Below are 23,421 nucleotides of genomic sequence, written 5' to 3'. Positions count from 1 at the left end.
GCTGCTCTTTTATTAAACACTTTATTTTCTAATAAAATCCCCCCCGCCGGCTGCTGCCTCCTTCCTGCCACGGTGCCAATCCCATAAATCCCATATATCCCTTAAATCCCATATTCCCATAAACCCCATAAATCTTATAAATCCCATATTCCCATAAATCCCATATTCCCATAAATCACATATTCCCATATTTCCATACTCCCATAAATCCCATAATCCCATATTTCCATAAATCCCATATTCCCATAATTCCATAAATCCCATATTCCCATAATTCCATAAATCCCATAAATCCTATATTTCCATAAATCCCATATTTCCATAAATCCCATATTCCCATAATTCCATAAATCCCATATTCCCAAAATCTCATATTCCCATAAATCCCATAAATCCTATATTCCCATATTTCCATAAATCCCATATTTCCATAAATCCCATGTTTCCATAATTCCATAAATCCCATATTCCCACATTCCCATAAATCCCATAAGTCCTGTATTCCCATATTTCCATAAATCCCATATCTCCATAAATCCCATATTCCCATCCCAATTCTGCCATGGAGGGGGAGGGCAAGGAAAAAAGGGGGAAAAGCTGAAGGGATGGGAGGGGGGCTGTGATGTGGGAAAGGGGGCTGGGGGCTGTGTCCCCCCTCAGTGCCCCCCCAAAGCACAGGGCAGCATCACCGAGGCTTGGGGGTCCCGGTGCCACTCTGGGGGGGGGGGGGGCTACCCCCGAGTTTTGCTCCGCCCATCCCGCAGAGCCTCGATTTTGGGGGACAGCTCCCCAAAAGTGGGTCTGGAGCCGGGGGCAAAGGCCCAGCAGCTCATCATCAGCGCGTACACCTGGGGGGGACAAGGGACACGGCGGGGACATCAGGGGAGGGGTGGCACCGCGGGGACCCCCCCGCCAGCCCCCGGGCAGCGGTGTCACCTCCGAGGGACAGCCGGCGGGGGCCGGGAGCCGCCGGTTGTCCTTGAGGAGCTCCAGCAGGTGGCAGATGATCTGCGGCGGCCTCGCGGTGCCCATCATCCGCAGGAATTCCTGCGGGCACGGGGACAGCCGTGAGCGCCGGGACAGCCGGGAGCTCCGGGACACCCGGGAGAACCGGGACAACCGGGACAGCCGGGAGCTCCGGGACACCCGGGAACACTGGGACATCGGGGAGCACTGGGACATCCATGAGCTCCAGGACACCCGGGAACATTGGGATATTGGGAAGCACCGGGACACCCGGGAGTTCCAGGACATTCATGAGCTCCAGGACATCGGGGAGCTCCTGGACACCTGGGAGCACTGGGACACCCATGAGCTCCGGGATATCCATGAGCTCCGGGACAGTCGGCAGCACCGGGATATTGGGAAGCACAGGGACGTATGGGAGCATGGGGACATTCATGAGCTCCAGGACACCCGTGAGCTCCGGGACACCCGGGACACCGCGAGGGCTGCGGGGGGCTGGTCCCAGAGGGAATGTGGCTCCTCCTTTCCAGGGAAACGTCACCTCCGAGGGGCTCTTGCTCTTGGAGCTGTAGGTGAAGAGCTCGTAGAGGAGCACCCCGAAGCTCCAGGTGTCGGAGGCGCAGGAGAAGATGTTGTCAGCCAGGGATTCCGGAGCGTACCTGCCCCGGGAAAAACGGGTTCTGAGCTCTGGGAAAAGGGGATCCTGAGCTCCAGGAGAAGGGGGTTCTGAGCTCTGGGAAAAATGAGTTCTGAGCCTGGGGAAAAGCAGGTTCTGAGCCTCGGGAAAAACAGGTTCTGATCTCTAGGAAAAGGGGATCCTGAGTCCCTGGAAAAGCGGGTTCTAAGCTCCAGGAAAAACGGGTTCTGAGCCCCAGGAAAAACGGGTTCTGAGCCCCAGGAAAAATGGATTCTGAGCTCCGGGAAAAACAGGTTCTGATCTCCAGGAAAAGGGGGATCCTGAGTCCCCAGAAAAGCGGGTTCTAAGCTCCAGGAAAAACGGGTTCGGAGCCCCAGGAAAAATGGGTTCTGAGCCCTGAGAAAAGGAGACCCTGAATCCCAGGAAAAGGGGATCCTGAGTCCCCAGAAAAATGGGTTTTGAGCCCCTGGAAAAGGGGGATCCTGAGCTCTGGGAAAAGCAGATTCTGAGTCCTGGGAAAAGCGGATCCTGAGCCCTGGATCCCCTGGAATTCCAGCCCTCCCCGTGTGCCCCCCTCACCAGAAAACGGGGCTCTGGCCGGGCTCCCGCACCACGTAGTAATCCTTGTCCTGCGGGAGCAGCTTGGCCAGCCCGAAGTCGCCGATCTTGACGTGGCTGTCGCTCTCCACCAGGATGTTCCTGCTGGCCAGGTCCCGGTGCACGCAGCGCTGCGCCCCCAGGTACTCCATGCCCTGCCGGGAGGCGGCTGCTGGCGGGGAGCGGGGACACGGCAGCGTCCCCAGGGCTGGGGAACCCCCGGGGAGGGTCCCTGGGGGCTCATCCCGGCTGGAGCACAGCCCCCGGGGTGAGGGTGGCACCGGGATGCAGCTGCTGGCAGGGACAGGATCCTGCAGCATCCCCAGGGCTGGACAGTGACCCTTGGGTGACCCGTGGCATTGCTCCGGCCAGGACGGAGCCGCTGGCAGGGACAGGACCCGGGGCTGGCCCGCGACTCGCGGCTGACCCACGGCACGGCTCCAGCCCCATCCCGGGGCAGCAGCGCCCCCGTTTCCCCACCTTGCAGATCTGCCAGGCGTAGAGGAGCAGCGTCCTGTGCTCCAGGCGGGGCTGGTTCTTCTGCAGGAAATCCCGCAGGCAGCCGTTGGGCAGGAATTCCATCACCAGCCGCAGCCCGCGCATCCCTGCGGCCACATCCAGCACCGGGATGGCCGGAGCCGGGATCGGGGATCCCTGCCCCGTTCCCCATCCCATTCCCTGCCCCATTCCTGCCCCATTCCCGCCCCATTCCCCATCCCATTCCCAGCCCCATTCCTGCCCCATTCCCAGCCCCATTCCCTGCCCCATTCCTGCCCCATTCCCTGCCCCATTCCTGCCCCATTCCTGTCCCATTCCTGCCCCATTCCCTGCCCCATTCCCTGCCCCATTCCCTGCCCATTCCCAGCCCCATTCCCTACCCCATTCCCTGCCCCATTCCCTACCCCATTTCTGCACCATTCCCAGCCCCATTCCCTGCCCCATTCCCTGCCCCATTCCTGCCCCATTCCTGCCCCATTCCCAGCCCAATTCCTGCCCCATTCCCTCCCCGTTCCCTGTCCCATTCCTGTCCCATTCCTGCCCCATTCCCAGCCCCATTCCTGCCCCATTCCCAGCCCCATTCCCAGCCCCATTCCCTGCCCCATTCCCAGCCCCATTCCCAGCCCCATTCCCAGCCCCATTCCTGCCCCATTCCCAGCTCACCCCGGCTGTAGCAAACGCCCCGGTACCGGACGATGAAGTCGTGCTGCAGCGAGTGCAGGATTTGGATCTCCCGCTCGAAATCCCGAATTTCCTTGGCTGAATCCTGCTGCAGCTTCTTCACCGCGACCAGCTCGCCCGTGCTGTCACCCAGGGGGTCGTAGCGGCACAGCTCCACGCTCCCAAAATTCCCCTGGATGCAGGGAACTGGATGTTGGGGTGCCCCCCAATTCCCAGTGCCTCATCCCCCCAAAATCCCCCACACAGAGGGGAATTGTTTCTCAGCACAGCCAGGATCTCCCACACCCCAAATCCGGGAAGGGAAGAGCAGCTGAGCTGAGTTTTGGGGTTCAGTTTTTCCTGGAATTGTTTCTCAGCACAGCCAGGATCTCCCACACCCCAAATCCAGAAGGGAAGAGTGGCTGAGCTGAGTTTTGGGGTTCGGGGTCTCTCCTGGAATTGTTTCTCAGCACAACCAGGATCTCCCACACCCCAAATCCAGAAGGCAAGAGTGGCTGTGCTGAGTTTTGGGGTCTCTCCTGCGCCCCCACCTTGCCCAGCAGCGAGATGTACTTGAGGTGCCGCTCCTGGAAGTGCTCGGGGTCCTGGCTCATGGCCAGGGACTCGCGTCCCCAGAAGCCGCCCCGGAGCGTCACGTCCGCGGGGGACAGGTCCGAGAGCAGCTCGTAGTCTGCGGGAGGGGGCGGTGAGGCGGCGGCGGGGTCCCCGCGGCCCCCCCAGCCCGCTGCCGTGCCCACCGGAGGTGACGAGGCTGTTGAGGTCGCGGATGAGGGCGCGGAAGCAGGGCCGGCGCGGCGGCTCGTACTCCATGCACTGCGCCACCAGCGCCGCCAGCTCCGGCCAGCGCGGGGCCGGCAGCTGCTGCCGGCTCCGGTAGAATTCCAGCTTCTGGGAGAGGGGGGCAGAGGGGGCTCAGGGGGTGTGGGACCCCCCAAAGAGCCCCTGAACGGCTCCGAGATGGGGGAAGGTGCAGAGGGATGGGGCAGGAGAGGTGGGATGGGATGGGATTTATGGGATGGGATTTGTAGGATGGGATTTGTGGGATGGGATGGGATGGGATGGGATGGGATGGGATTTTGGGATGGGATGGGAGGTTGGGATGGGATGGGATGGGATCCATAGCAGGGAATGGGATGGGATTTATGGGATGGGATCTTTGGGTTGAGATTTATGGGATGGGATTTGTGGGATGGGATGGGATTCATAGCAGGGAATGAGATGGGATGGGATTTCTGGGGTGGGATGGGATGGGATTGGGCAGAGAAGAAGGGCTGGGATGTAGCAGGAAGGGCCAGGAGGGCTGGGGAAGGAGGATTTGGATACAGTGGGATGGGGCAGGAGGGTTGGGATAGAACGGGATGGGGCAGGAGGGTTGGGATAGAACGGGATGGGGCAGCATCCAGCGGGGTGCTGGGATCAGCCTCACCTTCTGGGGCTCCAGCAGGCTCAGGGGCATGTTCCCCCCGCTGAAGATCTCCCAGAGGGTGGCTCCGAAGCCCCACTTGTCAGCTGGCAGTGCCAGGCTCCCGGGGTTGCTGACACACTCGGGGGCCACCCACGGGATCCTCTCCACCAGCACTGAGGGGTGCCCAGCCCCCCTCAGCACCCACTGTGGGGGGCCTGGCACCCCCAGAACTCCCAGGACCCCCCAGGACCCCCTCACTCACTGTCCCGGGCCAGGAGGGTGACGCTGACCCCGGGGTGGGTGAGTTTGGTGAAAGGGATTCAGAGCCCACAGCCAGGACCCGGCTTGGCACAGGACCCCAAACCCAGAACCAAACCCAGAACCAGGACCCCAAACCCAGATCTGGGATCCAGAGCCCTCAGCCAGGATTCCCCACGGAGGATGAGCACAGGACCCCAGACCCAAAGGCGGAACCCCAAGGCCAGCACCCCAGGGACCCCCCAGGACCCCTGACTCACTGTCCTGGGCCAGGACGGTGACGCTGACCCCGGGGTCGTTGAGTTTGATGAAGGGGGGGCTCCCCCCAGCCATGTCCCCCTCCCGGGCCAGCAGAACCTTCTTAGCAGAGACGTTCCCGTGCGGGATCTTCTTGTCCTCCTGCATGGGGGGAAGAGGGGTCGGGACCCTCAGGGTGGTCCCACACACTGGGGTGGGCTGGGGGGAGCACCAGGGATGGGTGGGGGCTGTGGGGTGGTGATGGACTGGGGGCTGTGGATCCATGGGATCCATGGGGTGTGGGAGTTGTGGGATGGGGAACCAGGACCCCGAATCCAGAACCAGGACCCCGAATCCAGAACCAGGACCCCAAACCCAGAGCTGGGATCCAGAGCCCACAGCCAGGATTCCCCACGGAGGATGAGCACAGGACCCCACACCCAGAGGCAGAACCCCAAGGCCAGCACCCCAGGACCCCCGGGACCCCCTCCCCAGCCCGGTGGGCTCACCAGGTAGTTGAGGGCGTAGGCCAGCTGCTTGGCCACCGTCAGCCTCCAGCCGGTGGTCACCGCGCCGCGGTGCTTGCGCAGGTACAGGTCCAGCGGCCCGTGCCGCACGTGCTCCTGCACCATCACACCTGGGGGCGCCCGGGGGGGTCAGGGGGTGCCCACGCCGCGGCCAGGGGGTGCCCAGGTGGCACTGTGGCCGCCACCCCGCCGGGCACTCACTGTCCTTGCCGAGGCTGACGCCGTGCAGCAGCACCAGGTGCTTGTGGGACAGCTGGCTCATGGTGCTGGCGGCCTCCAGGAAGGACTGTGACAGGGACAGATGGCTCAGGGCGGGCCTTAGGGACCCCCAGGTGACACCGTGGAGGTGGCAGAGCCGCCCCCTCACCTCCAGGCAGTTGCGGTGGCCGCTGTCCATGACCTTGAGCACCACCGGGGTCTGGCGGGGCCCGTCCTCCTCGTCCTGCTCCCGTTTGACGCCTTTGTAGATCTGCGTGAAGGAGCCCTGGCCCAGGCTCTCGCCCTGGGGGACACGGGGACATTGCAGGGGGTGCCTGTCCCCCCGTGCCACCCCCTGGCCCCGCTCCGTACCCGCGTCAGGCTCTGGGGGTCGATCTTGTGGAACATCATCTGGTGCAGGCTGCGGCGCCGGGGGCGGGGGGAGCCGGGGGGACAGGGCACCCCGCTGCGAACGATCAGCAGGTTGGACTTCTCTGGGGGCAGAGAGGGCCTGAGGGGGGGCTTGGCCAGGGGACCCCCAGCTGGTGACCTCACACAGCCACCCCGTGACGTCACAGCCCGCTCTGTGACATCACAGCCACTCTGTGACATCACATCTCACTCTGTGACATCACAGCCACTCTGTGACGTCACAGTCTCTCTGTGACATCACAGCCTGCTCTGTGACATCACAGCTGCACTGTGATGTCATAGCTGTTTGGTGATGTCACAACTCACTCTGTGATGTCACAGCCCGCCCTGTGACGTCACAGCTGCACTGTGACGTCATAACTGTTTGGTGATGTCACAGCTCACTCTGTGACATCACAGCCACCCTGTGACGTCCCATCCACTATGTGACGTCACAGTCTCTCTGTGACGTCACAGCTTCTCTGTGACATCACAGTGGCTCTGTGATGTCACATCTCACTCTGGGACATCACAGCACATTCTGTGACATCACAGCACACTCTGTGACATCACATCTCACTCTGTGACATCACAGCCACCCTGTGACATCACAGCCCGCACTGTGACGTCACAACTGCACTGTGACGTCATAGCTGTTTGATGATGTCACAGCTCACTCTGTGACGTCACAGCCACCCTGTGACGTCACATCCACTATGTGACGTCACAGTCTCTCTGTGACGTCACAGCTGCTCTGTGACGTCACAGTGGCTTTGTGACGTCACATCTCACTCTGGGACATCACAGCCACTCTGTGACAACACAGCACACTCTGTGATGTCACATCCACTCTGTGACATCACAGCCTGCTCTGTGACGTCACATCTCACTCTGGGAATCACAGCCCTCTCTGTGACCTCACAGCGCGCTCTGCCATGCCCCGCGGTGTCACCTTTGGGCCGGGGGGGACAGGCCAGCTCCAGGCGCATGGGTGCCCCCTCCGCCTGCAGCCCGCGGTGCCCGTAGGTGCCCAGCAGCTCCCGCAGGCTGCCGAACCTCCGCGCCACCCCCGAGAGCCACCAGTGCCCGTCCTCGTCCCGGCGGATCCGGCACCGCTTGTAATCCCGGCCGGAGCGGGTCTGGGGGGGCAAGCACCGGGGTCAGCACCGGGGAGACCCCCGGGACCCCCCAAACCCCTCCTGCCGCAAAGGGACACCGCGGGTGGCACCGTCCTCGTGTCACCATCCTCGTGTCACCGCCCCGCCGGTGCCAGGGCCGTGCCGCCCTCCCGGTGCAGCAGCCGTGGCCCCCCAAGCCCCCCTGCCCGGGGTCCCGGGGGTCTCACCTGCACGCACACGGTCAGCAGGTAACTGTCGAAGTCCTGGGGGCTGCGGCGCAGCAGGAACAGCCCCGGGGCCCCCCCGGCCGCCTCCAGCCTGTTCACCGCGAACTCGGCGCTGCCAAGGGCAGGGATGGCCGTGGTGGCCCTTGGGGACATCGCGGGCACCCCCTGTGCCCTCCCCCTGTGCCCCACCCCCCGTGCCCACCCTAGGGGAATGTGCCCCTTGTTGATGCAGTGACAAAAGTGTCCTTGGTCTCCTCAAAAAGGAAAAAAGCCCAGAAGTTTCTCTCCTCATGGACCTTGGGGACTTCACCTCAAACTTGAGGATGGCCAACTGGGCAGGAGCCAAAAAGTCCCGCCTGACAATTTACTAGAAAAGGAAGAGAACAAAGAAACTAACGGCCTTTGTGAGGTGTTTTACACAAGAACCTCTGGCACCTGGCTCTTTTTTTCACTGTAAAGAGTTTTGTTATTTTGCCTTTTATTAAAACCTTTTTGTTTCTAACACTGCCACAGAAGCCATCCTGCTGATTTTATACCTCCTGAGGTAGCTCAGCTGCCTTAGGTGTGAAATAAATCTCCAAGAGCTCATGAGACCTGCCTTGAGGAGAAGACCCCTATTTCACACCCCCCCAAACCCAGCAGATCCCCGTGTGGAGCCACCTGGGCCGGGGGTGGCTCTGTCCCCGCTGTCCCCTCGGGCTCGGGGTGCCCAGGGGGTCTCGGTACCCACCTGATGGGCCCGTGGCACTGGTTCTCCAGGTCCTCCAGCAGCCGCGGAGGTGCCACCTCCCTGCAGAAGTAGTGCTGGGCATCCGCCGTCAGCCGGTAGTACCCATCCAGCAGAGCCACGAAGGACCGAGCCTCCCGCAGCGTGGCGAACTCCACCTCCTGTGCCAGCCTCCGTGTCACCCCCTTGTCCCCCGCAGCCCGCCCGGGGCTCCCCGAGCCTTCCCCAGCTCACCAGGACCCGGTTGTCCGCCTTGGTGACGGTGACCAGCCGGTTCTCCACGGCGCCACCCTCGCGACTCGGCGCCTGCTTGATGCTGATGTCGGCGATGTCGGGGAAGTCGCAGAAGTGCTGGCGGCTCTGCGAGGTGACAACGAGGGTGACAGCCCCGTCCCCATCTCCCCACAGTGCACCCAGCCAGGGTGACAACTGGGGTGACAACCTCATCCCCAGCTCCCCACAGCACACCCAACCAGGGTGACAACCCTGTCCCCAACTCCTCACTGCGCACCCAGCCAGGGTGACAAAACCGTCCCCAACTCCCAACAGAGCACACAGCCAGGGTGACAACCTCATCCCCAGCTCCTCACAGCACACCCACCCAGGTTGACAACCCCGTCCCCAGCTCCTCATGGCACACCCAACCAGGGTGACAACCCTGTCCCCAACTCCCTGCAGTGCACCCAGCCAGGGTGACAGCCGCGTCCCCAGCTCCTCACGGCACACCCAACCAGGGTGACAGCCCCGTCCCCAGCTCCTCACGGCACACCCAGCCAGGGTGACAGCCCCGTCCCCAGCTCCTCACAGCACACCCAGCCAGGGTGACAGCCCCGTCCCCAGCTCCTCACGGCACACCCAGTCACCCGCAGCACCTCGGAGCCGCCGCAGCTCCAGGCCACGCCGCCGTCACCGGACACGTGGATGGTGACGGGCGCCGCGGATCCGGGCGAGCGCACGTGGAAAACCTCCTCGCTGCGGTGGCGCTGGAGCCGCTCCAGGTCCAGCAGGTACTTGAGCTTCAGGTGGGGCCCGTCCGCCTGGCAGCCCCCCAGGCGCCGCAGCGATTTGCCGAAGCGGCGCCGGAGGCGCTTGCGGGTGACGAAGTTGTGCTGCTGGATCTTCGAGCGCAGCGGCGCCGGCAGGCACGACTTGTAGCTGAGGGGACAGGAGTGTCACCGGGGGTGTCACACTGTCCCCATGGGATTCAGGTTGTCCCCAGGGGTGCCATACGTGGGATTCAGGCTGTCCCCAGGGGTGTCACACTGTCCCCGGGAGTGTTGGGGTGTCCCCATGGGATTCAGACTGTCTCCGGTCATGCTGGGCTGCCCCTGGGTGTGTCACATTGTCCCCATGGGTTTCAGGCTGTCCCCAGCCATGCCAGGCTCTCCCCATAGGATTCAGGCTGTCTCCAGCCATGCCAGGCTCTCCCCAGGGGTGTCACACTGTGCCCGTGGGTTTCAGGCTGTCCCCAGAGGTGTCACACCATCCCCATGGGCTTCTGGCTGTCCCCAGGGGTGTTGGAGTGTCCCCAGGGGTGTCACACTGTCCACATGGGTTTCAGGCTGTCCCCATGGGTGTGACACTGCCCCCATGGGTTTCAGGCTGTCCCCAGCTATGCCGGGCTGTCCCCAGGGGTGTCACACTGTCCCCAGGGGTGTCACACCATCCCCATGTGTTTCAGGCTGTCCCCAGCCATGCCGGGCTGTCCCCAGGGGTGTCACACTGTCCCATGGGTGTCACGCTGCCCCGCGGGTGCCGCTGTGCCCGCTCTCACCTGACGTGGCTGCAGACCTGCGCGGGGCTCTGCCGCTGCTCCCTGGCGATGCGCAGCATGTCCAGCACGGCCAGGCTCAGGCACTGCTCCTGCGTGGGCAGGCTCAGCCCCACGGCCACGCGGCCCCCGATGAAATCACTGCGGGACTGGAAGGGCACGAGGCTCGGGGGGGCTCTGCCACCTCCCGAGACCCCCCCAGACACCCCCGTGTCCCCCTTGTGTCCCAGAGGCACCGGGAGTCACATCCTGCCCAGGCTCTGCTTCCCCGTCCCCGGGGTGTGTCCCGGCACACCCAAAGAGGAGGAGGAGGAGGAGGAGGAGGAGGAAGAGGAGGAGGAAGAGGAAGAAGAGGAAGAGGCAGAGGAAGAGGAAGAGGAAGAGGAAGAGAGGGGTCAGAGCACCCCAAAAACACCCCCAGCATCCATCATCCCGGTCTCCACAGGCAACAAAGAGAGCCCGGGGATGATGATGATGATGATGATGATGATGATGATGATGATGATGATGATGATGATGATGATGGTGGTGAGGAGGAGGAGGAGGCAGGCTGGCAGTGCTCACCTGGGCGAACAGGTAATCAATGACGGGGTAATCCAGGACGGGGCTGGCCTGGCCGTTCAGCAGCTGGAAGCGGTGGGACTGTCCCAGTCCGCACCAGTTGGGGAAGAAAAACCTGCTGGGGACAGAGGAGGGGTCTCAGCGCTGCATCCCCCGAAAGCACGACCCCAGGAGCTGGCAGGGACCGGGGGGAGCTGCACCTGAGCCTGTACACCACGACCTGGCTGCGGGACTCGTCCACGGTGAACACGTGGTTGGGGGGGAACCAGCAGCTCAGGTCCTCCGTGGCCAGGGCGAAGAGCGGGTGGCACACGGGCAGCACACCTGGGCACCGACAGGAGCTGGCACCCGAGCCCATGGCCAGGGCCTCAGCTCGAGGCTGAGACCCCACAGCCACGGCCAGGATCCCCTGTGGAGGGTGTGCTCGGGACCCTGAACCCATCCGCGGGATCCTGAGCTCACGACTGGACACCAAGTGCACAGCCAGGACACAAACCCAACAGCCAGGACCCAAACCTCACAACCAGGACACAAACCCAACAGCCAGGACCCAAACCCCACAGCCAGGACACAAACCTCACAGCCAGGACACAAACCCCACAGCCAGGACCCAAACCCCACAGCCAGGACACAAACCCCACAGCCAGGACACAAACCCCACAGCCAGGACCCAAACCCCACAGCCAGGACCCAAACCCCACAGCCAGGACCCAAACCCCACAGCCAGGACACAAACCCCACAGCCAGTATCCAAACCCCACAACCAGGACAGAAACCCCACTGCTGGGGATCCTGAGTCCACAGCCAGAATTCCCTGCTGAGGATGAGCACAGGACCCCATCCCCAGCCCGAGGACCCCATCTGCACCCCCAGGACCCCATCTGCACCCCCAAGACCCCATTCCCACATCCAGGACCCTATCCCCACCCCCAGGACCCCCTACCCACCCCCAGGACCCCATCTGCACCCCCAGGACCCCGTCCCCACAAACAGAACCCCGCACCCACATCTGCCCCCCCTCCCGGCGGGTGCCCTTGCCGCGGGTGCCCGGCGCTCACCGCAGGCCTTGGCAGCGCGCACGCAGAGCTCCTCGGCCGTGTACTCGCCGAAGGTGAAGCTGAGCGTGCCCGCGGCGCTGCCCGGGGCCCGCGGCGGGGCGGGGGCCCGGTGGTACAGCAGCACCTGCAGGGTGCCGCTCTCGGCCGACGAGAGGCTGCAGGAGCGGCCCCCGATCAGCGGCGTCTCCTCGCCCAGCGGGGCCATGGCGGGCGCTGCAAGGAAAGGGAGGATGGGAGTGAGCCCCTGGTCCCACCCTCATCATCCTCGCCGCGGTCGAACCGCGCAGCAGCGCCCGCAGGGCTGCCATGGGCCCCTGCTGGGAAGGAGGGAGGGGAAACTGAGGCACGCGGTTGGATATCCCCCCCCTCTCCCAGCCTGTCCCACGCTCCCGGCTGCTCCTCCTCTGCCTCGGCGCTCCCGGTGTGAGCAGGGGGGACCCAGCTCCATCCCCGGCTCCATCCCAGCTCCATCCTGTTTCCATCCCCGGCTCCATCCCAGCTCCATCCCAGCTCCATCCCAGCTCCATCCCAGTTCCATCCCCGGCTCCATCCCAGTTCCATGCCAGCCCCATCCCGGTCCCATCCCGGTTCCATCCCGACTCCCTCCCAGTTCCATCCCTGGCTCCACCCCAGTTCCATCCCAGCTCCATCCCTTTTCCATCCCCGGCTCCATCCCAGCCCCATTCCCAGTTCCATCCCCGGCTCCATCCCAGTTCCATCCCAGTTCCATCCCCGGCTCCACCCCAGTTCCATCCCAGTTCCATCCCGTTTCCATCCCCGGCTCCATCCCGACTCCCTCCCAGTTCCATCCCCGGCTCCACCCAAGTTCTTCCCGGTCCCATCCCGGCCTGGCCGCCCCCCGCAGCCCCCCCGGTACCTCTGCGGGCCTGGGGAGGGGTCCCGGGGGGGCTGCGCTGCCAGGTCGGGGCTCTGGGGCTGCGTAGGTGGCTGCGAGCGAAGGAGAGATAAAAAACCCCCGAGTGACTTCCTTCCTGCCCGAGGCCTCCCGGGCGGGCGGCTTCCTGCCAGGGGAGGGGGACAGCATGCGACACCCCGGGGCACAGCCAGGGGGTGTCCGGAGGGTGAAGGGCTGGAACCTGGGCACCCCCGGGCACCCCTCTGGGCACCCCTGAGAATCCTCTGGGCACCCCTGGGAGCCCTCTGGGCACCCCCGGGGACAGTCTGGACACCCCTGAGGATCCTCTGGGAACCCCCGGGAACCTTCTGGGCATTCCCGAGGACACTCTGGGCACCCCTGGTAACCCTCTGGGCACCCCCGGGGACACTCTGGGTACACCCGGGGACGCTCTGGACACCCCTGAGGATCCTCTGGGAACCCCGGGCACCCGTCTGGGCACTCCAGAGATCCTCTGGGCACTCCCGGGCACCCCTCTGGGCACCCCAGGGACCCCTGTGGGCACTCCAGAGATCCTCTGGGCACTCCAGGGACACTCCGGGGACCCTCGGGGACCCTCCGGTGCTGGCGCCGTGGGTACCACAGGCACGGGGGATGCTCTGCCCGGGCAGCTCAGCCAGGGCGCTGCCAGCCCCCCCTGCCCCCCATTGCTGCCACCCGCAGTGCCCTTCCTGGCCCCGGTGCTGTCCCCGGTGCCACCGCGGGGCTGGGCGTGTGCCAGCCCCGGGCCCGTGCGGTGTCGCACGTCCCCGCCCGGCGGATGTGGCCCAAAGTCGCTGTTTTTTCCCCTGGAGCTGCTCCAAGCCCGCTCGGCGAGGAGGCGGCGGGGAGGGGACGGGGTGCTGCCCTGCCCTGTCCCCCCCCGGGGACACGTGGTGGGGACAATGCCACCACCAGGGCTGGAGGCGGGGACAGGGACCCTCGTCTGCCCCGCGGGGACAACTCAGAGGGGGCGGTGGCCCCGTGGTGACAGTTGGGAGGGGACAATGCCTCCGTGGTGACATCTCGGAGGGGACGGGACCTTCGTGGTGACATCTGGGAGGGGACAATGACTCCGTGGTGACATCTCGGAGGGGACGGTGCCTTCATGCTGATGGGCTGGAGGGGACAGTGACCTCGTGGTGATGGCCTGGAGGGGACAGTGCCACCACGGTGATGACCTGGAGGTGACAGTGCCACCACGGTGATGGCCTGGAGGGGACAGTGCCACCACGGTGATGACCTGGAGGAGACAGTGACCTCGTGGTGATAGCCTGTAGGAGACAGTGACCTTGCAGTGACACCTCAGAGGGGAAAGTTCCTCCGTGGCCACACTTCGGAGGGGACTCTTCCCCCTTGGTGACCCCTCAGAGGGGACGGTGACACATCAGAGGCCACGCTGTCCCCACAGCAGCTCTGTCCCCACCTCAGGGCTCTTCCCCTGCCCCAACCCCGACCTCACCCGCGGGGTTTGGGACAAGAGCCTGGAAATCCCCAAACCTGTCCGGACCCGGGCGGGACGCGGTGGCGTTGGTGGCAGGGAATGAGGAAGCGGTGCCAGCCCCACGCCCGGTGCCACGTATCCCTCCAGGAGCCACCGTCCTGCCCCTGCTCAGCGCCGGGGCCCGGAGCTCCGTCCGGCAGGGAAGGGGTTATTTATTTATTTACGGCCGCCCGCGGCTCCGTCCTCCCCGCCGCGGCTCCCTCCCCGCCGGCCTGAAGGTGCCGGAGCACCGGGGCACGGCCGGGCCCCCGACGGCTCCGGGGACGCGGCAGGGACCCCTCCCCGGGGAGCAGCCCCCGCCCGGCTCCCCGGGCTCGGCGCAGCCGGTCCGTCCCGCTCGGCCGGCAAACAAGCTGCTCCTGCTGGGGTAAAGGTTTCTTTCGGCTTTGTTGTTTTTTCCCCTCGGCTGGAGATAAATTTGGCTCCGCCGGAGGCTCTGCCCCTCCTTGTTTGTGCTGCTTTGGGGAGGGGTCTCTCCCTCTCTCCCTCTCTCCCTCCCGTGTCCCTTTGGGTGCCGACGCTTCCCTGGAGCCGGTGACCGGGGAGGGATCGGGGCAATTTCCCCTCCAAATTCTGGCTGTTCCCGCTCGGACTCTGCCCCTTGGCGCCCCTTGGCACAGCCCCGTGCTGGGAAGGGTACAGAGGGCACGGGGTGCGGCCCAAAATCCTGCTGCCCTCTCCTGCTGCCCGCTCCGCCCGCCCGTTCCAAGGAATTCCAAGGAATTCCAAGGAATTCTCTCTCCCTCCAGTCCCCCCCCTCGGATGCGCCGCTGCCGCCGAGCCCCGGCCTAACCCCGCTGCGAATCCCACCCTCAGCCGCCTCTTTTGGGGTCCCCCCGCCCTAAGCGACACCATGGCAGCTCGGCAGGGACCCCAGGACGTGCGGGAGCTCACCTTCAGCCCCTGGGACTACGGAGTCTTCGCGCTGATGCTGCTGATCTCCACGGGCATCGGGCTCTTCCACGGGCTGGCCAAGGGCGGCCAGAAAACCTCGGAGGATTTTTTCACGGGCGGCCGCAGGATGTCGGCGCTGCCCGTGGGTTTGTCGCTGTCCGCCAGCTTCATGTCGGCCATCCAGGTGCTGGGGGTGCCGGCCGAGGCGTTCCGCTACGGAGCCAAATTCCTCTGGATGTGCCTGGCGCAGCTCCTCAACAGCGCGCTCACCGCGCAGCTCTTCCTGCCCGTCTTCTACCGCCTGGGGCTCACCAGCACCTACGAGGTGGGCACGGCGGGGACACCCGGGGACACCCCGGGACACCGCGGGGACACGGCTGGGAGGGGTCCCGCGGGGTGAGGGGGCACGCAGAGACCCCCAAAACACCAAAGGAGGGGGTGAGAGGGGCTGGAGGGATCCCCCAGCACCCGGGGCAGGGGGTGAGAAGTGTCGGGGGGATGCCGAGACCTCCAAAGTGAGAGGGGCTGGAGGGATCCCCCAGCACCCGGGGCAGGGGGTGAGAAGGGTCCGCACCCCATGGGGTTGGGGTGGGGGGACACAGAGACCCCCAAACGCCAAGCCGGGGGTTCTGGGGGTGCCTGGAGCCCCGCTCAGGGCTCTGTCCTTGTCCTTGTCGCAGTACCTGGAGCGGCGCTTCAGCCGGGGCGTGCGGCTCTGCGGGACCGTGCAGTACCTGCTGGCCACGGTGCGTCCGCGGGGACAGCGCGGGGACAGCGCGGGGCAGGCAGGGCTCTGCCCCGAGCCCCCGGGGAAGCGGCCCCGGCCCGTGCTCGTGTTTGGGCTGGCTCGGAGCGAGCGCGGCGCGGCGGGAGCGCTGTTTGCAGAGAAAACCGAGCGGAGACCCCCGCCGTGGCACCGGCGAGGAGACCCTGAGACCCCTCGGGACCCTGAGCCCCCCCCCCACCTTGGGGATTCTGAGCCCCTCTGGGGACCCTGAGACCCCTCTTGGGACCCTGAGCCTCCCTTGGGGCGCTGAGTCCCCCTCGGGATCCTGAGACCCCCCGGGTCCCCGAGCCCCCCCCCCGGCAGCCTGAGCCCGCAGACATTCTGCATTACTGATCGTACACTGCACAGCCTAATGCAGCCTATATAAAAACGACAGTGCTAATCGAAGATTTATACCTTTAATCCCCTCCTGCCTCAGCTCTAACTCATGATTTTTATTCCCAGCACTAACGGGATAAAGCCCAACTGAGAATTTCCTAACATGATGTGAAGTTCAGCTGCTCCTTCTGAGAAGAAAAACAAACCCCAGACCCCTCAACTTCGCAGCACAAGGACTGAAGCCGGTCCCTGAGCCCCCCCCGGGTCCCCGAGCCCCACCCCGTGTCCCTGAGCCCCCCGTTCCCGCAGATGCTCTACACCGGGATCGTCATCTACGCCCCCGCCCTGATCCTGAACCAAGGTGAGCGGTGGCGCGGGGGGGTCTCCCCGTCCCTGTGTCCCCCCCCAGGTGACAATTCCTCCCCCCAGCACCGTCACTCGTCACTGTCACTTCTCCCCCAGTGACCGGGCTGGACATTTGGGCGTCGCTGCTGTCCACGGGGGTCATCTGCACCTTCTACACCACCATCGTGAGCGGGGGGCTGGGGGGGTCCCGGGGGGGCCTGGAGGGCGTCCCGAGTGTCCCGGCGTGTCCCGGGGGGTACTGAGGCGTCCTGGGCTGTCCAGGGTGGTCCCGGGAGTTGTCCCCAGCTGTCGTGGGAGTGTCCCGAGGTGTCTCGGGGGGCATCCCGGAGGTTCCCGGGGGTGTCCCGGGGATCCCTGGTTGTCCTGGGGGCGTCCCGGGGTACCCCGGGGCTGTCCAAGGGGGTCCCGAGTGTCCCTGGCTGTCACGGGGATGTTCAGGCGGGGGTCCCGGGGTGTTCTGGGGGTGTCCTGAGGTGTCCAGGGGGGTCCCGGGTGTCCCTGGCTGTCCCGGGGGCAGTCCCGGGGGCGGTCCCGGTGGTCCCGGGGTGTCCCTGGCTGTCCCGGTGGTCCCGGGGTGTGTCGCCGGGGCTGTCCCGGCGCTCGGGGGTCCCGGGCTCGGGGGTCCCGGCGCTCAGGGCTGGCCGTGCCGCAGGGCGGGATGAAGGCTGTCATCTGGACCGACGTGTTCCAGGTGCTGGTGATGCTCTCGGGGTTCGTGGCCATCGCCGCGCGGGGGGCGCTGCTGGCCGGGGGTCCCGCCGAGGTGCTGAGCATCGCCAGCAACGGCTCCAGGCTCAACTTCGCCGAGTGGGTACCCCCAAAACCCCGCGGGACCCCCTGACCCTGCCCGGGGATCTGTGGGGTCACTGCGTCCCCAAAATCCCGCGGGACCCCCTGACCCTGCCCCGGCTGTTATGGGGGTGTCACTGTGTCCCCCGAACCCTGCGGGACCCCTTTCCCTGAGATCTGTGGGGTCACTGTGCCCCCCCGAACCCCGCCGGACCCCCTGCCCCCGCCCCGGGATCTCTGGGGTCACTCCTAGCCCCCCTCTCACCCCCCTGCCCGGGTTTTGGGGTCACCCCCAGCCCCTCCCGGGATCTGTGGGGTCAGCCCCAGCCCTTCACCCCCCCACCCCACGATCTCTGGGGTCACTCCCAGCCCCTCATCCCCCTGCCCGTGTTTTGGGGTCACCCCCAGCCCCTCCCCGGACCTCTGCGCTCACCCCCAGCCCCTCCCCGGATCTCTGGGGTCACCCCCAGCCCCCCGGGACCCCCGCCATGCCGTGCCCCGGGCCGTGCCCAGTTTCAGCCCGGACCCGCGGAGCCGGTACACGGTGTGGACGTTCGTGCTGGGCGGGACGCTGCTCTGGCTCTCCATGTACGGCGTCAACCAGGCGCAGGTGCAGCGCTACGTGGCCTGCCGGAGCGAGAGGGAGGCCAAGATGTGAGTGCGGACCCCCTCGGGGTCACCGGGACCCCCGGGAACCCTCCGGACCCCCTCGGGATCCCCGGGAACTCTCCGGGTCCCCTTGGCATCCCCGGGAACCCTCTGGATCCCCTCGGGGCTCCCCGGGAGCTTTCCAGACCCCTTTGGCATCCTGGGAACTCTCCGGACCCTCTCGGGATCCCGGGAACCCTCCGGACCCTCTCGGGATCCCGGGAACTCTCCGGGTCCCGCGCTGGGGGTCGCAGAGGGGAGGGGAAGCTCTTGTGGGGGGTTGTGCCCTGCAAGGACCTGGCACCGCCCCTGCCAGGACCCTGCACCCCTTAAAGGACCCTGAATTCCCCTGACACCCCTGCCAGGACCTGGCAGTGCTCCAGTTGCCCTGGCAGGACCCTGACCCCGTGCCCCTTGTGTCCCCCTTTCTTCCCCTCCGTGTCCCTGTTCCCCCCTGTGTCCCCCGTGTCCCCATGTCCTCATGTCCCCGTGTCCGCCGTTCTCCCCCGTGTCCCCCGGTGTCCCTGTGTCCCCGTGTGCCCATGTCCCCCGTGTCTCCCGTGTCCCCATTCCCCCCTGTGTCCCCCTTCCCGCTGTGTCCCCCGTGTCTCCCGTGTCCCCCTTTCCCCCCGTGTCCCCGTGTCCCCATTCCCCCCCGGTGTCCCCGTGTCCCCAGGGCGCTGCTGGTGAACCAGCTCGGTCTGTTCTGCATCGTGGCCAGCGCCGTGTCCTGCGGGCTGGTCATGTTCGCGCTCTACGGCCGCTGTGACCCGCTGCTGGCCGGAGCCATCGCCGCCCCCGACCAGGTACGGCCCCCCGGGACCCCCCGGCCTCACCGCGGCCTTTGGGGTCCCCCGGGATCCCGACCCCAGCAGGACACCCCGAGGTGTGGGGTCACAGGGGGTTTTGGGCTCCTCCGGGGTCCTGCCCCTTCCAGCACCTCTCAGGAGCTCCCAGGGGGGGTTTGGGGTCCCCCGGGGTCCTGCCCCTTCCAGGACCCCTCAAGCAGTGGGGCCTGAGAGGGTTTTGGGGTCTCACAGGGATCCTGCCCCTCTTCAGCGCCCCCTGAGGCAGTGGGGTGGGGTTTGGGGGGCTCCCAGGGGTTTTTGGGGTGCCCATAGGGTCCAGCACCCCCTGAGGCAGTGGGGTGGGGTTTGGGGGGCTCCCAGGGGGTTTTGGGGTCTCCCAGGGGTCCAGCACCCCCTGAGGCAGTGCGGTGGGGTTCGGGGGGCTCCCAGGGGTTTTTGGGGTGCCCATAGGGTCCAGCACCCCCTGAGGCAGTGGGGTGGGGTTTGGGGGGCTCCCAGGGGGTTTTGGGGTCCCCCAGGGGTCCATCACCCCCTGAGGCAGTGGGGTGGTGTTCGGGGGCCTCCCAGGGGTTTTTGGGGTGCCCCCTCAGCCCTGTCCCCTCAGTACATGCCCTACCTGGTCCTGGACATCTTCGGGAGCACGCCGGGGGTGCCGGGGCTGTTCCTGGCCTGCGCCTACAGCGGCACGCTCAGGTGAGGAGGGGTCCCGGCCTGGGTGGGGACACGGGCGGGGGGTGCCACCCCCCCGGTGTCCCCACGGGGCTGACGGGGCCACCTCGCGCCCAGCACGGCCTCCACGTCCATCAACGCCATGGCTGCTGTCGCCGTGGAGGACCTGGTGCGGCCGCGGCTGCCAGCGCTGTCCCCCAGGAGGCTGACGCTCATCTCCAAGGGGCTCTGTGAGTGCCACCGGCCCGGGGACAGCGCCTGGGGACACGGCTGGGTCACCCCGCGGGGCCACCGCGCCTGGGGGACATGGGTGGGTCACCTACATGGGGATGGGTCACCCTGCAGGGTCACCCCACGGGGACACGGATGGGTCACCCCCGCCTGGGCCGTGCCAGGCTGTGCCATGCCATTGCACCCTGGGGATCCCATCTCAGTCGCATCCCATCAATCCCAACCCAATCCCATCCATCCCATCCATCCCATCCCATCAATCCCATCCATCCCATCAAGACCATCCCACCAATCCCATCTGTCCCATCCGTCCCATCCATCCCATCCATCCCATCCATCCCATCCCATCAATCCCAACCCAATCCCATAAATTCCATCCATCCCATCCCATCCATCCCATCCATCCCATCAATCCCATCCCATCAGTCCCATCCATCCCATCAATCCCATCCCACCAATCACACCAATCCCATCCATCCCATCCCATAAATCCTATAAATCCCATCCTATCCCATCTCATAAATCCCATCCCATCCCATCAATCCCATAAAACCCATCCTATCCCATCCCATCAATCCCACCAATCCCATAAAACCCATCCCACCCCACCCCATCCCATATTCCCACAGCTCTCACCTTCGGCACCTCCTGCATCACCGTGGCCGCTCTGTCCTCGCTGCTGGGGGGGGGTGTCCTGCAGGTGAGAGCCCCCCCAGACCCCAAATCCCCTCCCTCGGCTTCTGCCATCCCAAAAAAACCCAACCCCCCCCCAAAAAAACCACTCCCGGACCCCCCCAAACCCCCCCCACTCTCTGTGCCCACCTGAGCAGGGACACTGTGGGGACACACTGGGGACACGGCCACGCTCTGGTGGCACCCGGAGAGCCCTTGAAGAGGGGGGGTTGGGGCAGTGCCAGCACCCCCTGGAGCTCTCCCAGACCCCCTGGTGGCACCCGGAGAGCCCTTGAAGAGGGGGGGTTGGGGCAGTGCCAGGCCCCACCTGGAGCTCTGCCAGACCCCAAAAAAACCCCAAAAAACCCAACCCCCCCCAAAGCCCCCCCGCTATCCGTGCCCACCCAAGCGGGGACACAGCCGCTATCCGTGCCCACCCAAGCGGGGACACTGTGGGGACACAGCAGGGACACGGCCACGCTGTGGTGGCACCCGGAGAGCCCTTGAAGACTGGGGGTTGGGGCAGTGCCAGCACCCCCTGGAGCTCTGCCAGACCCCAAAAAACCCCAAAATCCCCAAAACACCCCCAACCCCCCCCTGCTATCCGTGCCCATCCAAGCGGGGACACCATGGGGACACCGTGGGGACACCATGGGGACATGGCCATGCTCTGGTGGCACCCGGAGAGCCCTCGAGCAGGGGGGGTTGGGGCAGTGCCAGCACCCCCCGCAGCTCTCCCAGACCCCAAAAAAACCCCAAAAAGCCCCAACCCCGCAGGGCTCCTTCACAGTGATGGGGGTGATCAGCGGGCCCCTGCTGGGCGCCTTCGTGCTCGGGATGTTCCTGCCCCGCTGCGGCACCGCCGTGAGTGTGGGATTGGGGTTTGGGGTTGGGGTTGGGGTTTGGGTTTGAGGTTTGGGGTTTTGGGGTTTGGGAGTTTGGGGTTTGGGTTTGGGGTTTGGGGGTTTGGGGTCAGGGTTTGCATTTTGGGGTTTGGGGGGATTTGAGGTGTTTGGGGAATTGGGGGTTTGGGGGATTTTGGGGAGGGGGATTTTGGGGAATGGAGGATTTTGAGGCAGGGGGATTCTGCCACTCAGCACAGCCGTGGGGACATTTGGGGTTTGGGGGGGTCTCTGCAGCCCCCCGGCCCCTGCTGACCTCCTTGTCCCTGTCCCATCCCCATCCCTGTCCCATCCCTGTCCCCGTCCCCATTCCTGTCCCTGTGTCCCTGTGTCCCTGTCCCTGTCCCATTCCTCTCCCATCCCTGTCCCTGTCCCTGTCCCTGTCCCATCCCCATCCCTCTCCCATCCCCATCCCTGTCCCATCCCCATCCCTGTCCCCATCCCTGTCCCCATCCCGTCCCTGTCCCTGTGTCCCCGTCCTGTCGCAGGGGGTGCTGGCTGGCCTGGCCGTGGGCCTGGCTCTGTCCCTGTGGGTGGCCGTGGGTGCCACCCTGTACCCGCCCAGCGCGGCCACCATGGGGGTGCTGCCCACCTGGGGGACGCTGTGCCCGCCCCGCAATGTCACCAACGCCACCAGCGCCACCAGCGGGCCCGCCCTGCCCGCGCCACCCCCGGAGCCGCTGCGGTGAGCGGGGCTGGGGACAGCACGGGCGTGTCCCCAGGGCTGGCACCTCCCTGTCCCTGTCCCCTGGGCTGGCACCTCCCTGTCCCCTGGGGTGGCACCTCCCTGTCCCCTGGGCTGGCACCTCCCTGTCGCTGTCCCCTGGGGTGGCACACCTCTATCCCTGTCCCCTGGGGTGGGATGTCCTTGTCCCCTGGGTGGCACGACCCTGTCCCTGTCCCTGTCCCTGTCCTTGTCCCCATCCCCGTCCCCTGCGGTGCCATGTCCCTGTCCCTGCTGGCGGTGATGTCACACCGCTGTCCCCATTCCCTGTGACGTCACGCCCCTGTCCCTGCTGGCGGTGATGTCACACCGCTGTCCCCATTCCCTGTGACGTCACGCCCCTGTCCCTGCTGGATGTGATGTCACGTCACCGCCCCTGCGTGTTGTGACATCGCAGCAGTGTCCCTGTCCCTTGCGGTGTCACGCTGCTTCCCTTGTCCCTTGTGACGTCACAGCCCTGTCCCTGCTGGATGTGACGTCACAGCCCTGTTCCCTGTGACGTCACCGGGTGTCCCCACGCCCTGTGACGTCACCATGCCGGTGACACCCCGCTGTCCCCTGTCACAGCCCGGCCATCCTGGGTGACTTCTACTCCATGTCCTACCTGTACTACGGCGCCTTGGGGACCCTGGGGACCGTGGGGACAGGGGCCCTGCTCAGCCTGCTGCCAGGTGAGGGGGGATGGCCCTGTCACCCCCCGTGTCACCCTGTCCCTGTCCCCCTTCTCTGTGACCTCGCTCCTGTCACTCCCTGTCACTGTGTCCCCTCCCGGCAGGGCCAGCCCGGCAGAGCCGCTGTCCCCAGGGCGTGCTGTGGTGGGACATCGTCAGGGCCACGCCCTCGAGTGTCCCCAAGGGTGACAGCACCCCCGGGGACGAGGACCAGGACAAGGACAAGGAGCAGGACAAGGACAAGGCCGCCGTGACCCAGGCGCTGCTGGAGAGGCCGGACAGGGAGGGGACACCCCCGAGTGACCCCCCCAGGGGTGGCACTGTCACCGAGAGCGACGTGTAGGGGACAGCGGGGTGGTGGGGACACGGGGACAGCAGGGTGGGGACACGGTGCTGGCCCCAATAAAGGAGCTGCTGGTCCTGGACAGAGCCTGGCCTTGGGGGGACAGGGAGGGGACACGGGGGAGGAAAGGGAGGGGACAGGGAGGGGACACAGGGGAGGAAAGGGAGGGGACACATCTGTCCCCCAGGTGACGCTGCTGGACCAGTGGGGGGGTCACAGGTTTGGGGGGAATTTGGGAATCAAGAGCTGCCCCCGTGAGCCACGCCCACCGAGGGGACAATGGCCACGCCCTGCCAAGCTCCGCCCACTATGGGGACAATGG

The 23,421-nt window shown here is 65.7% G+C and overlaps 2 protein-coding genes across 4 annotated transcripts; one reads left to right on the top strand and one right to left on the bottom strand.

Moving 5' to 3' along the window:
* Positions 1-316: 316 nt before the first annotated feature.
* Positions 317-12,810, bottom strand: JAK3 (Janus kinase 3). Of its 3 annotated transcripts, none has more exons than XM_039733494.1 (24): positions 12,755-12,810; positions 11,878-12,090; positions 11,020-11,143; positions 10,823-10,937; positions 10,262-10,407; positions 9,360-9,642; positions 8,722-8,847; positions 8,491-8,648; positions 7,761-7,872; positions 7,368-7,554; positions 6,377-6,498; positions 6,174-6,308; positions 6,008-6,092; positions 5,789-5,916; positions 5,303-5,441; positions 4,806-4,957; positions 4,117-4,267; positions 3,910-4,049; positions 3,362-3,551; positions 2,681-2,805; positions 2,183-2,355; positions 1,508-1,625; positions 937-1,047; positions 317-848 (listed from the first exon to the last, which is right to left on the bottom strand). In XM_039733494.1, the coding sequence occupies exons 2-24, from the start codon at positions 12,080-12,082 to the stop codon at positions 732-734; spliced, it is 3,342 nt and encodes a 1,113-aa protein (XP_039589428.1). In that variant the 5' UTR covers positions 12,083-12,090; positions 12,755-12,810; the 3' UTR covers positions 317-731. The 3 variants fall into 3 exon arrangements, 2 of the variants coding, with proteins under 2 accessions (XP_039589428.1, XP_039589438.1); XM_039733504.1 differs by having other exon boundaries at positions 704-848; positions 10,823-10,934; XR_005630361.1 differs by lacking the exon at positions 317-848 and having other exon boundaries at positions 2,681-2,740.
* Positions 12,811-14,836: 2,026 nt separating this feature from the next.
* On the top strand, positions 14,837-23,099 carry SLC5A5 (solute carrier family 5 member 5). Its single transcript, XM_039733355.1, has 15 exons — positions 14,837-14,912; positions 15,026-15,495; positions 15,851-15,916; positions 16,585-16,636; positions 16,738-16,805; positions 17,294-17,448; positions 17,944-18,084; positions 18,755-18,884; positions 19,492-19,580; positions 19,674-19,786; positions 20,417-20,487; positions 21,237-21,323; positions 21,850-22,046; positions 22,653-22,756; positions 22,861-23,099. The coding sequence occupies exons 2-15, from the start codon at positions 15,130-15,132 to the stop codon at positions 23,097-23,099; spliced, it is 1,878 nt and encodes a 625-aa protein (XP_039589289.1). The 5' UTR covers positions 14,837-14,912; positions 15,026-15,129.
* The last annotated feature ends 322 nt before the right edge of the window (positions 23,100-23,421 follow it).

This window comes from Passer montanus, unplaced genomic scaffold, assembly GCF_014805655.1.
Source record: "Passer montanus isolate IOZ18808 unplaced genomic scaffold, ASM1480565v1 scaffold112, whole genome shotgun sequence".
NCBI lineage: Eukaryota > Metazoa > Chordata > Aves > Passeriformes > Passeridae > Passer > Passer montanus.
Note: the sequence above shows the minus strand (reverse complement) of the source record. Positions and strands in the feature narration are given on the sequence as shown.

Coding starts and splice junctions, on each gene's coding strand:
- JAK3 (XM_039733494.1), bottom strand. CDS start 12,082: ATGGCCCCGCTGGGCGAGGAGACGCCGCTGATCGGGGGCCGCTCCTGC. Junction 7,873..8,490: donor CAGTGCCACGGGCCCATCAG/GTGGGTACCGAG, acceptor TGCCCTTGGCAG/CGCCGAGTTCGCGGTGAACA. Junction 849..936: donor CCGCCGGCTGTCCCTCGGAG/GTGACACCGCTG, acceptor TGTCCCCCCCAG/GTGTACGCGCTGATGATGAG.
- SLC5A5 (XM_039733355.1), top strand. CDS start 15,130: ATGGCAGCTCGGCAGGGACCCCAGGACGTGCGGGAGCTCACCTTCAGC. Junction 17,449..17,943: donor TCCAGGCTCAACTTCGCCGA/GTGGGTACCCCC, acceptor GGCCGTGCCCAG/TTTCAGCCCGGACCCGCGGA. Junction 21,324..21,849: donor TGCCCCGCTGCGGCACCGCC/GTGAGTGTGGGA, acceptor GTCCTGTCGCAG/GGGGTGCTGGCTGGCCTGGC.